Source organism: Trifolium pratense, linkage group LG3 (assembly GCF_020283565.1).
Source record: "Trifolium pratense cultivar HEN17-A07 linkage group LG3, ARS_RC_1.1, whole genome shotgun sequence".
Classification (NCBI taxonomy): Eukaryota; Viridiplantae; Streptophyta; class Magnoliopsida; order Fabales; family Fabaceae; genus Trifolium; species Trifolium pratense.
In genome coordinates, this window is record NC_060061.1 from 17,884,284 (window position 1) to 17,896,641 (window position 12,358).

A 12,358-nucleotide genomic window follows, 5' to 3' on the forward strand; every position below is an offset into this window, starting at 1 on the left:
ATGTGGGGATAAGATACCTTGGGCCAAGATTATTTGCTTCACTCTATTCCTCCTTCTAAATCAGATTTTGCTTGAAACTATCTTCTTTTTTTTTTGCAAACTTTTCACTAATGATTTTGCTTAGAATTGTTGTTGTTACATGGTATGTGTAGTCTTTGTAATTAGTTTGTGAATCACGATCCGATTTGGCTGATCATGCTTTAAATTGTTGGATTTTGTTTGGTGGAATTCAATTAATTAATTCATTCATTAAAGAAACCTTCTTAGAGTTCTTAGATATAGATTTTGCCATCCTTATTTTCAGTACAAAGAATATTTAGTTGAGAGTTTTGGTTTATCCCCCCTTTGATTCAAACGTAGCCAAGATGATGTCCCTGCATGCTAATTTTTACTAAGGATTATTCAAAATGATGTCGTCTTCAAGAACTCTAATTTTGGGTGGGAGTCTTTGATGGAATTGACCAAGGATATCTTGGTCTTAATATGTAGCTAAAATTGTTGGACAGTCTCATAGATTATAATCATCAGATTGATGTTTATGTCATATTTATCGTATCAAGTCATATAGGCCTTTTGTCAACAAAAAAAAAAGTCATATAGGCCTTAATGTTTTGGTAATTATTTTTTTTATTAGTCTTGTGGTATTGACTTGAGTTCTTGAAGTATGTTCCTCTCAAGGTCTCACATTCGATTTTCTTTGGTGTTAATTTCAGTGGGTTAGTTCATACAGAGTAAAAATACCACGCTATTATTTTTTTAAATTAATTTTAGTCCTTATATAAAATTTTGATTTGGATCCTCTACAACTCATTTTCTCATGCAGCTCGTGATTCTATCATCTCAAACGTCCATTTATATTTCAAGCTCGTCAATTAGAAAATTTTCTTTATGAGATCTAGACCTTGTAGTGAAGTTTTTATGGATAAAATTTCTAAATTTTTAGGTGGTTTTGCAGAATCGTCATATCATTGTTGTTTTTTAAGCTGAGTTTTATGGGATGATGAGTACTATTGAGATTGATTAAAAAAAAAAGAAGTGAAGCAAACTTTGGTTAGAGACCGGCTTTCAGGTTGTTACTTTGGTTTTCTTCAAGTTTTATTCATTTGAGTTTTTCTGATAAGATTTTTAATGAGACATTTGTTAAGTTCTTAATTATCCGGATTTGAGTTTTGGTCTAATTCCATTAAATTTGTTTGTATTTTTTGTTTTTTTTTAATAATATTTCTAGAGTGCAGCAAATGATAGGTGACAACTAAGAGGTGTTAACTTCATTGAAATGTCTATAAGGGGTTGTTGGTATGTTAATCGGTCCATGTAGATGTATGATTGGTTCATTTTCTAGTTCGATGATTATTTAGGAATTTTTCTTTTATTTTTTTTTTTTTATTTTTTTTATTTTGTTCTTGAGGATTAGATTCGGGCCCCCTCTTGTACTATTATTTTTTCATATATATATATATATGAGCACTTGACAAAGAATTTAGGTTTATAAAGTGTGTCAACTTTAATATATTTTCTATTCTCTATAATGTTATTATGCTCTTAGTTCACCTAAAAAAATATGATACTTTTGTATTCAATGTTTAAAAATAAATAAATTAGAACCATAGTAAAAATTATGCAAGCTTAGCCAATAATCATACAAACTTTATGAAATTGAATCCTCTATTGCCCCATCTATTTAGTAATATATCATGCTCTTCATCAAAAGACTGATAGTTTATAAAAGAATAAATTAATTTAGAGGAAATTTTTTGAAGAGAGAGAAGAAACATGAATGGATGACTTAGATGATATAAGCTCGACCAACACGAGATAATGATTCGTAGATGATCCATATCAAAACTTTATACATTATTCTACCCGTTCCAAAATAATCAACCTTTCAATTTTTAATTCAACACTAATTATATTTCTTCAATTCTACCCTCTATATTTTTAATTCAACACTAATTATATTTCTTCAATTCTACCCTCTATTTTTTTCCGCCACCGATGTCCGGTCCACTGGACCATCTAATTTGTTTCGGATGTCAGCTCTGACAACAAGTGGTTACAGCCCCTCCCAGTCACAGTTGCAGGCAATCGAACTGTGATCATTCCTATCAAATGCAGCACCCATCACCAATAGATCAACAAACGATTAATAATTCTACCCTCTAATTAATACTACCTACATTAGTCTTAATTCAACATTTTCGATTTTGCTTTTATGATAATTATAAATACTTCAATAATTATTAAAGTCGATATTTTTTTTTATCAAGCATAGCCTAGTGGCTGAAATTTTTACTATTTAAGCAGAATAAGTGGGTATTAGGAATCATGCATGTCAATGTTCACGCTCATGGAGACCATTAAAATTAATATTATTCTCTATTTTTCATTTATACATTTTTCTTAGAACGTAGAACAAAATAAATATACAAGACAATTATTTTGCTGCAAAGAACAAAAACAATCAATTAAAAACGAATTTTAAGAGTTTGATTTTAGGCGGGTGTATACTGGACCGGCGCCGTTCACATATGTATTGTGTCCTTGAATTCAACAAAGACAAGCTTGACTCGATGGCTTTTTTTGGTAAGCTTGTTCGGTTAACCAATACTTCATCCGTTTCAAAATATAAGTAAATATGACTCAAAAAAACTTAATGTATTTGTTTAAGATTTAAATTAAATACATTCATTTTTGTTGACCAATTTTTGCTTATATTTTGGGATGAAGGAGTACTTCTTCTGTAACATCTTATAAGTAAAAATACATTTTTTAAGTTCATTGTATATTTAATGAATCTGATCTATATTATAGACAAGATTCATTAAATATAGAATTAATCTAAAAAATGTATTTTTGCTTATAAAGTTTTACATATAGATAGATAGATAGATAGATAGATAGATAGACCATACATTGACCCCCTACATATATAATACAATATCAATGTTAACCGATTGACGGGACCATGTGCATTATGTTTTTATTCAATAATCCTTTATCCTTTATATATTAAGGCAAAAAACAATGTTTCCCACCTAACTGCTAATTATCCCGCCTAAACTACTTTCATATTATTTATTTATTTATTTTATAATTTTTAACTCTCATTAATGATCTCTTTTAACTAAGCCTAAAAGACTTTTTCAATTCCCACCGTCTCTAAATTCTGAATATTGCTATTCTACAATTGATTAAGTTATTTTTTCTTAATATTTTCATATATAAATTGGGGTGTACAATACGGGATTTTTGACAAAGTTCTTAAAATAAGAAATGTCTCTTTTAATGAAGAAAACACAATATAAGTGACTTAAAAAAAATTATGAAAGTTATCGTTTTAAACCTTCCAATTAAAATAGTTAAATGTTTGAATTTTTTTCTATTCTACCTTCATTTTAATTCACCATTTACTTTTGTGTTCCAATTGTATTTATGACAATTTGGAACATAGTGTTAATATTTTATATATTCAATCTTTTTTAAGACTAATAGAACAATAATTTTGTAACCAAAATTATATAAATTTGGAACACATTTCAAATTTTATCATAGTCTCGTGCATCACACAGCTACACGGACTAGTAATCACTTCAAAAGAAGATATTGTACCATGATATGCACGGCTATGATATATCACCGTTTTAGATCAAAATTTGTATTTTTTTTTTTTACTAATTGTAATTTGTTTTTTAGGAAACTCACGCACATAATTGAGAAAGTTGGGGTTCAATTTTGACTCTTTTTTTTTTTTGCCGATTGAATTAGATTTGTGGACGAATTGTAGTTTGTTTTTCATTACTATGTTATTAGTACAAAAATTTCACTGATTTTAATTATGAATAATCTCTGTTAAAAATTTTGTGAAGAATTAAACTCATGACTCGAAGTTAAAATTAGGGTAATATACTAATATATAGTGTTGGGCGGCGGCTAGTATCTAGCGGATATCCACGTTCATCTCTCATTTAAACATACTGCACATTTGATTCATAAATGTGGATGATGAAACATTCATCATCAGTTATATTTAGGGGTGGGAAAAAAACCAAAAACTTGAACTGAACCAAATTGAATTGAACAAAAAAAATTGAGTCATAACCTACAAATTTGAAACTGAACTAAAACAGTTTAGTTCGATTATTATTAGTTTAATTAGTTCGGTTAATTTAATGGTTAGGATTTTCGTTTTTAAAACGTCCTAATATTAAATTTGGTTTGGTTTATTTATATTTTTTTAAACGGTACTAATAAGTTAAAAAAAATTAATTCAGTTAGAATAGTAAATTTTAATTTTTTAAAAGTTAGTTATAATTTGATTCAGAATCATAAAATCGAACTATTTCTTTCGAACCAAAATTTGGAAACAAATAGATAACACAGACATGCGATGACTCAATGATTGTCCTTCCTTGTTGAGTAGGGATCCTCTTCATTTCTTAAAAGAAATGGAGATGTCCTTTATTAATAAATGATATAAATGCACGTCTTTTTAGAATTAACAACATTATTTAAAAATTTATTCATTAAAATTAGAGTCTTGCTAACGAGTGTCATCGAAACACTCTTTAAACATTCTATTTAAAGAAATTATTTATTCAAAAAGTAAAATAATTAGTCTAGATACATTCATTTTACAATGAACCTGAAAAGTGAAATTTCTCTTATCTATAGGACCTTATCTATAGGACCGAAGGAAGTATTTCGCAAAATCTTACTATTTAATGTCTTTAAAGAATGCACGAAAGTATTGATGTATTGTAATTTTTTATAGAAAATGAAAATATCTCTACTCCCCCATGTTTTAATTCTTCTTCAAGTCATGCTGAAAAGATGACTCAATAAGTGGACCAAACACTTATTGTTCATTTCATTATTTTTATATTAATTACATGTAGTTCTGCTCATCACAATTATACATTTCCTCGTTGACTTCTGTAGAATTCAGGAAAGAGCAGCCCGTGACGTAACCAACCACGTTTTATGTATTTAGAGTTTTAGTATTTGTTTAGTAGAATGAAATAGTTAACACGCTGTGAAAATGAATAAACTATTTGTGATGTGTTCAACCGATGAGTATATAAATAGCAGAGAACTCTTCTTTAGTTCATTCATAACAGAGCACAAGTTTATTACAAACATTAAATTAAACAACACAAATCATCAACTTCAATTTCACTACAATTAATTCAAATCAAATGGCTTCTAAAAATGGCTTATACAATGCAACTGAGCTTTTCCAAGCTCAAGCTCACTTGTACAAAGTCATGTACGGCTTTCTCAATCCCATGTCTGTCAAATGGGCCATTGACCTTAAAATACCAGATATCATCTACAATCATGCTCAACCCATTACTCTCTCCGAGCTTGTTTCAGCTCTTAAAGTTCCACAATCCAAACAAACTTGCGTCCAACGACTCATGCGATTATTAGCACACATTGATTTCTTTGCAATTGTCAAAATTCAAGACAACCAAGAAAGATATGCTCTTACTCCAACATCACAACTTCTTGTCTCTGGCACCGATCATTGTTTATCTTCCATGGTTCGATTTCTAAACACTCCCATTCTCGTTGATTCGTACAATCATTTGGCGAAATGGACTTCTGGGGAGGATCTCACAGTTGTTGAGACTGCTTTAGGCCCTGAAAGTTATTGGGATTTCATTCATCAAAATTCTGCATACTTGAATACTTTTAATGAGGCAATGGAAAGTGATTCTCATGTCGTGAGGTTGGCTTTGAGAGATTGTAGGTCTGTTTTTGAAGGGATTGGTTCGTTGGTCGATGTTGGTGGTGGAACTGGAAACACAGCTAAAATTATATGTGAGGCGTTTCCAGAACTCAAGTACATTGTCTTGGACCTTCCACAAGTTGTTTCTGGTTTAACAGGAAGCAATAACTTGAGTTTTGTTGGGGGAAACATGTTTAAGTCTATCCCGCAAGCTGATGCCATTATGCTCAAGGTATGTCATTCAACGAGAATTATGATGACGCCCTTTTCTTGTCTTAATTATATGTTATATTCTAAGTAGTTCAATCATTTTTCTCAAATTATTATCAATAATGTTGATGCACTAGTGTCGTGTTCGGTGTCTGCATCCTAGTACTTGTTTTGAAACGTCTCAAATATAGACTCAACTATTAATTAATGCAGTATAAATATCATTAGCAAAAGTTATTGGCAGTTTCTAATGTACTATATGGATTACTATTTTTGCAGTGGGTGTTACACAATTGGAGTGATGATGATTGCATAAAGATACTAAAAAATTGCAAGAATGCAATATCAAGAAAAGGGAAAGGAGGAAAAGTGATCATCATAGATGTAGTAATAAATGAAAAAGAAGATGAGCATGAAATGACAGAAGTGAAACTTTTACTTGATGTGACTATGATGACCAGTCTCAATGGAAAAGAGAGAAATGAAAAGGAATGGAAGCAACTTTTCTTACATGCTGGCTTCAAATCTTATAAGATATTCCCCGCATTTGGTTTTAGGTCTCTAATTGAGCTTTATCCGTAAGCCGTTCTGTAATTTACTAATTAATTGTAATTTTGCTTGTGTAACAATTGTTGTTAATAATTACAAGTGGTTGATGGTTGATGGTTGATGTGGTCGGTGTGTGAGTGTTGTAAACTCGGAATAACAAGCTAGTTTGATTCTTACTGATAAGAAAAATATATAGTTGTAAAGGAGCAGCTCGTATTTAACTTAGGTGATATAGGTAGCCCTTTTGCAGTGGAATAAGAAACAAGAATAAGTATACTTGGGTCAGATTGATTTCTTAAGTTAATATGCAAATAGTATTGTATTTCCTTGCACAAATTGTTATAGCAGACTTTGATGTAGCAACTTGATATTTGGTAGTAAAACATGTTTTATTAAATAAAGTTGAATTGAATTATCAACATGCTATCCAAATATAGGCATAATTTCACGCATTTGTTGCATTTCCATGTCTAAGAGTAGGAAATGCAACAAACAGTATGGATTTCACGCATCTCGTGTGAAGATGAAGGCAATAAGCACTTTACCTACATTACGAGTATTAGGGGAACAATAAATGATTATAGGCATAATTACATGGCACATGTACTATGTACTGTCCACAAATTTAGTTGAATTGACAGAAATGCCGAAATTGCTAATGTGTTTCATGACAGGAGTTTGAACTCCGGTCCTCCACTTTGTATGTGTGAGTTTTCAATGACTTTTGTCATTTCGTCTATCTACAAAAAAAAACATATATGACATATGTACTATGTGATGAAAGTTTATTAGGTCTATGTTGGCCGCCTGACCTCTTTGATGCTAATGACGACCGTCTGACTCATGAAATATTTTAGTAATGTGCTTGTGTATCTTTTGGGTCCGACAATCACTATTTATCGAGCTTTATAATTATTGTCATGAACAATAACCTTTACGGCACTTATATTTATATTTATGTGATAAGAAAAAATCTGGACAATCATGATCACGTTTACATGGAATGATAACTGTAATGAAAAAAGAGAAAAAACAATGTTATTAAAATGCGATAAAATATTGTATACGAAGGAAAGAAGGAGATTTAAAAAGGAGATAAAAATTGCTTACGAGCTGACATTTGCGTTGAAACAATAAAGAGCTATGCTATTTGACGCGAAGGTATTTTAAGCGAATTTCACGAATACCGTATTTTATACTTTTTTTAGCGTACTCTTATACAATACATAGTAACTACTACTCCACATTGTTTTCTCAAAATATACCGTCACATTATTTATTAGAGAACTGCAAATCCTCTAAAATTCATAGTCATGATTGTTCTAAGGTGTCGATAGATAAAATCAAATTTTATGCGAACATTGAACAAAAGAGTTTCAATTTTGAGAATTGAAACTTACATAGCATTGAACAAAATAGTAAGAATCACCAATTATTTGACAACTTAGAATATCTTAAGATTCTGGTATCTCTTCCACAGCTAATCAATTCACCAAACATCTCCATGGATACATCCTCAAACTAAAGACTTTCGAAACCCAGTTGTTATCAAAATCTTCACTTACAAAAACCCCATTTATTTTAACAATTCATTCAAACAAGGAAAAAACAAAATCCAATTGAGAAAAGAGGCAATGATAATAGATAAAGACCTCAATTGATTATAAGAGTATAGGAGAGAAATTATGAAAGAGAGAAGGAAACAACCAATCCAAAATCTGAGAATGAATTTTTTTTTGTATACGGGTGTTTTGACGATGATTAGAGATAAGAGAGAAGCAAAGTTTTTCTTGTGGAAGAGATAGAAGCAGAGTTTTATTTTTTTTTACAGAAGAGAGAGAAACAAAGTTAATTAAATTGGTGTCACTAATAGCTGCCACGTAATTCGCTATACTTTTGTGAAACGTGCATTCGCGATAAGAAGCATTTCTCAACAATAAATAGGGAAAGAAGGATTATCATAACATAAACACACTTGAAACTTTTATCCATATTTTTCACTCTTTGCATGTATCAAATAGAATTTATTGTATCACTTTTATTTATAAAGTTCATGTTTTCTTTATATCAATTAAAACATTTCTAGTACTTATAGAGTTGTTAAAAGACTTTCGATGTTTTTTTTATATGTAATTATTATGGTATGTCTCTTAACTACCACAATGAGTTAATTTGACCTTTTAGCACATTTAGTAAGGAGGTCAAGTAAAAGTTCACAAATGAAGTTGACCCTTCTTGACTATGTAAAAATGATAATTTGGCATAAGAACAACAATAGCTTCAACAATCTGAAGAAACAAAAGCTTCATATTTCTTAATTCTACATGACCTAACCTTCATATATATAACACACTCATTCATTTTTATGAAGGTGTGTATTAGCATGGTTCACCTTCTTGGATTCGGCAAAAACACCTCTCTTTTTAAATTAAAAAGAAATGAATTTGGGGGTAGATATGTAATTTTCTTGTTGATTCCACCCACTTCTCCATCAACCTCTTATCTCTCACGACACTGTTCACATGAGAGAAACTCGGCATGAATTGTTTCTTTCTATATACCACCATTTTTTTCATCATCCTTTTCTCCAAACTATAACCAAACATATGTGGCTTTTTAGTAAGTGCCAACCAAATTGATTACCCCAAAACCTCATCACCAAATTAATCTTATCCGCGGATTTCAAAAGTCCCAACTATGGAAGTAGAGGATTCAAATTTCTTAAGACAAATTCCTGCAAAGGTCCCGATTTCTTAATTTAATTCTTCTAAAAACAAAAATAAATTTCTTAATTTGGTTTTTCGTTTTAAATTCACAACCTGAATCGAAGCTCTTGATTTTATTTATTTTGAAATAAAAATATCATGACAAAAGGTAGTCTTGGTAGTTTCAAGTTGGCTTTGTCGTAAGAGCAAGAGGGAGAAATGGAAGGAATCAACAACAAGATGTCAAAATTACATATTTGCCCCTAAATTCATTTCTTTTTAATTTAAAAAGAAGAGTATTTTTGCCCAATTCAAGAAGGTGAACCATGCTAATACACACCTTCATAAACATGAATGAGTGTGTTATAGCATTCCCCTAAAAACATGTGGGAGTAAGTTAACAAGCCTACTCCCACTTATTTTTTACTTAAAAATCCAACACTTTTATTTGAAAAATTTTGTTTTTAAACCAAAAATATCACTAACGGTTTTTTTGATTTCGCAGGATTTCTTGATATTGAATTTTCATTTTATGTTTGTCACCGTCTGCCACTTGAATTTTCTCAATTTTTTTTCTTCGGTAGGCACCCAAACATTTTTTTCTTTGACCACTAAATCCACTTCTTGTTGATTGATTTTACTCACAGTGTTAGTGTCAAGGGATCTTTCTCATTAATCACAATTGTTAGCCACATTTACTTTATATAGGCAATGTACCATATACAAGCAATGGGCTTAAAGTACAATCAATTGATATTGGGCTTGCACAATTCTAGGCCCAATACACAATATCCAACATATCCTCCCCTAATTGTATAACCCTACAATTACAAAAACAATCAACAAATTATACACAAACTAGAAGAAATTGCTAGGCCAAGCTAAGGCAAACACACTAGCAAGCCAAACAAGAAAAAAACGCGCGCGCGCCTAGGCCAACAGGCAAGCCTAGCAAGCTGGTTAGGCCAGCCAGTCAAGCAGGCAACTGCTGCAGACAACACAACCAAACAGACCAATCCACAAGCAAACTGTGTTGTCTTCATCACATTTTCATTTCATAGCATTCTTCATCCCTAAACCAGCCTTCAATTTGTAGAATGCATCAATCTTCAATGGTTTTGTCATTATATCTGCAAGCTGCTCCTGAGATGGACAGTGCTTGAGCTCAATTGTGCCTTCCTTTGCAAGATTCCTCAAGAAGTGAAATCTAACATCAATATGTTTGCATCTACCATGCATAATTGGATTCTTGGACAGCTTAATGGATGAACTATTATCACAGTAGACAATAGTTGCCTCTCTTTGTTCAACCTTCAAATGACTCATGACATTTCTTAACCACAATCCTTGGCAAGCACATAGTGAGGCTGCAACATACTCAACTTCAGTGGTGGACAAAGTTACAATGGGCTGCTTCTTTGAAGACCAAGAGATTGCACCAGTTCCAATCATAAACACATATCCAGAAGTACTATTCCTATCATCTAAATCTCCAGCATAATCAGAGTCAGACCATCCAACCAATTTGGCTTCATCTGAGTTATGACTGTACATTATTCCATCAGCAAGAGTACCTTTCAAATACCTCATTATTCTTTTAACAGCTGTGACATGAAGCTCAGTAGGTCTATCCATAAATCTAGCAACCAAGCACACAGAAAAAGCTAAGTCGGGCCTGGTAGCTAGCAGATACATCAAGCTACCCACCATCTGTTTGTATTCTCTAGCATCTGCAGCACTTCCATTTTCATCTTTGACAAGCTTGGATCCAGGCACTATAGGACTGCAAACCTCATTACAATGTTCCATGCCAAATCTCTTCAATATCTCAACTGCATATTTGTGCTGATTTATGAATATTCCTTCCTTAGATTGAATGACTTCCACTCCAAGAAAGTATTTCATCTTTCCTAAGTCAGTCATTGCAAATCTCTTTTTCATAGATTCTTTGAATGCTTGTATCATGTGCAAGTCATTTCCAGTGCATATCAAATCATCAACATATAAGCTAACAATCAGAATCTTACCATTTCTATCATACTTCACAAATAAGGTATGTTCATGAGGACATTTTTCAAACTTCTCATCATTGAAGTACCCTTCAATTTTATTGTACCATGCTCTTGGAGCCTGTTTCAAACCATAGAGGGCCTTCTTCAATTTGTACACACTATTCTTATTTCCCTTCTGATATCCAAGAGGTTGCTCAACATAGATGTCTTCAGCTAAATCACCATGTAAAAAGGCACTTTTTACATCCAATTGAAACACATTCCAGCTCTCTTTTGCAGCAAGAGCTAGGATTGTTCTTATAGTATCCCATCTAGCTACAGGAGCAAAAACCTCATTGTAATCTATTCCATGTTTCTGAGTATATCCCTTAGCTACCAGTCTAGCTTTATGCTTCTCAATTTCACCCCTTTCATTGTATTTAGTCTTGAAAATCCATTTGACTCCAATTGCATTGGATCCTTTAGGTAGAGTTGTCAACTCCCAAGTGTTATTATTTTTTATAGACTCCATCTCCTGATCCATTGCAGTTCTCCACACATCTTGTTTCTCAACTTCTGCATATGTCTTTGGATCTTCAGCTGGTGTATCAGTAGCTAGATTGTGCAGATCATCACTATCTAACTCACTACCAGATACATAGTCATTGTGACTAACTGGTGGTCTTCTATTTCTTGGACCCAATGAGGTTGAGGCTTGCACATCAAGATCATCATCTTCAGAGTCATTTGGAGTTTGAATAGGGTTTGAAGGGAGACTTGCATCTGAATCACTTCCACCATCTTCTACATTCTCATCTAAATCATTGACTGGTTCATTATTCTCTTCTTCAGGCTCATCAATAAACTCACTATTTCTCTTGATTTCTGATTTGTTCCAATCCCACCCTTTCTTTTCTTCAAAAATTACATCTCTGCTGACTATAATTTTCCTTTTCTCTGGATCATACAACTTGTAGGCTTTGGATTCATCACTTATTCCAAGATGTATGCATTTAACACTCTTGTTATCCAGCTTAGTCCTCTGACTGTCTGGTACATGAACAAATGCCAAGCAGCCAAAGACCCTAAAGTGCTGCACATTAGGCTTCTTCCCACTCCAAGCTTCCTGAGGAGTCATATTTTTAACAGACAGGGTAGGGCTTCTATTCATG

General features: G+C 32.2%; 1 protein-coding gene and 1 long non-coding RNA gene across 2 annotated transcripts; one reads left to right on the forward strand and one right to left on the reverse strand.

The window, feature by feature from the left end:
• Positions 1 to 5,103: 5,103 nt before the first annotated feature.
• On the forward strand, positions 5,104 to 6,581 carry LOC123914031 (isoflavone-7-O-methyltransferase 9-like). The gene is made up of 2 exons (XM_045965003.1): positions 5,104 to 5,963; positions 6,221 to 6,581. Exons 1-2 carry the CDS (start codon positions 5,196 to 5,198, stop codon positions 6,521 to 6,523), a joined length of 1,071 nt encoding a protein of 356 aa, XP_045820959.1. The 5' UTR covers positions 5,104 to 5,195; the 3' UTR covers positions 6,524 to 6,581.
• Positions 6,582 to 6,860: 279 nt separating this feature from the next.
• Positions 6,861 to 7,631, reverse strand: LOC123914038. Its single transcript, XR_006811757.1, has 2 exons — positions 7,601 to 7,631; positions 6,861 to 7,500 (listed from the first exon to the last, which is right to left on the reverse strand). It is a non-coding gene; the product is annotated as an uncharacterized LOC123914038 (long non-coding RNA).
• Positions 7,632 to 12,358: the final 4,727 nt, after the last annotated feature.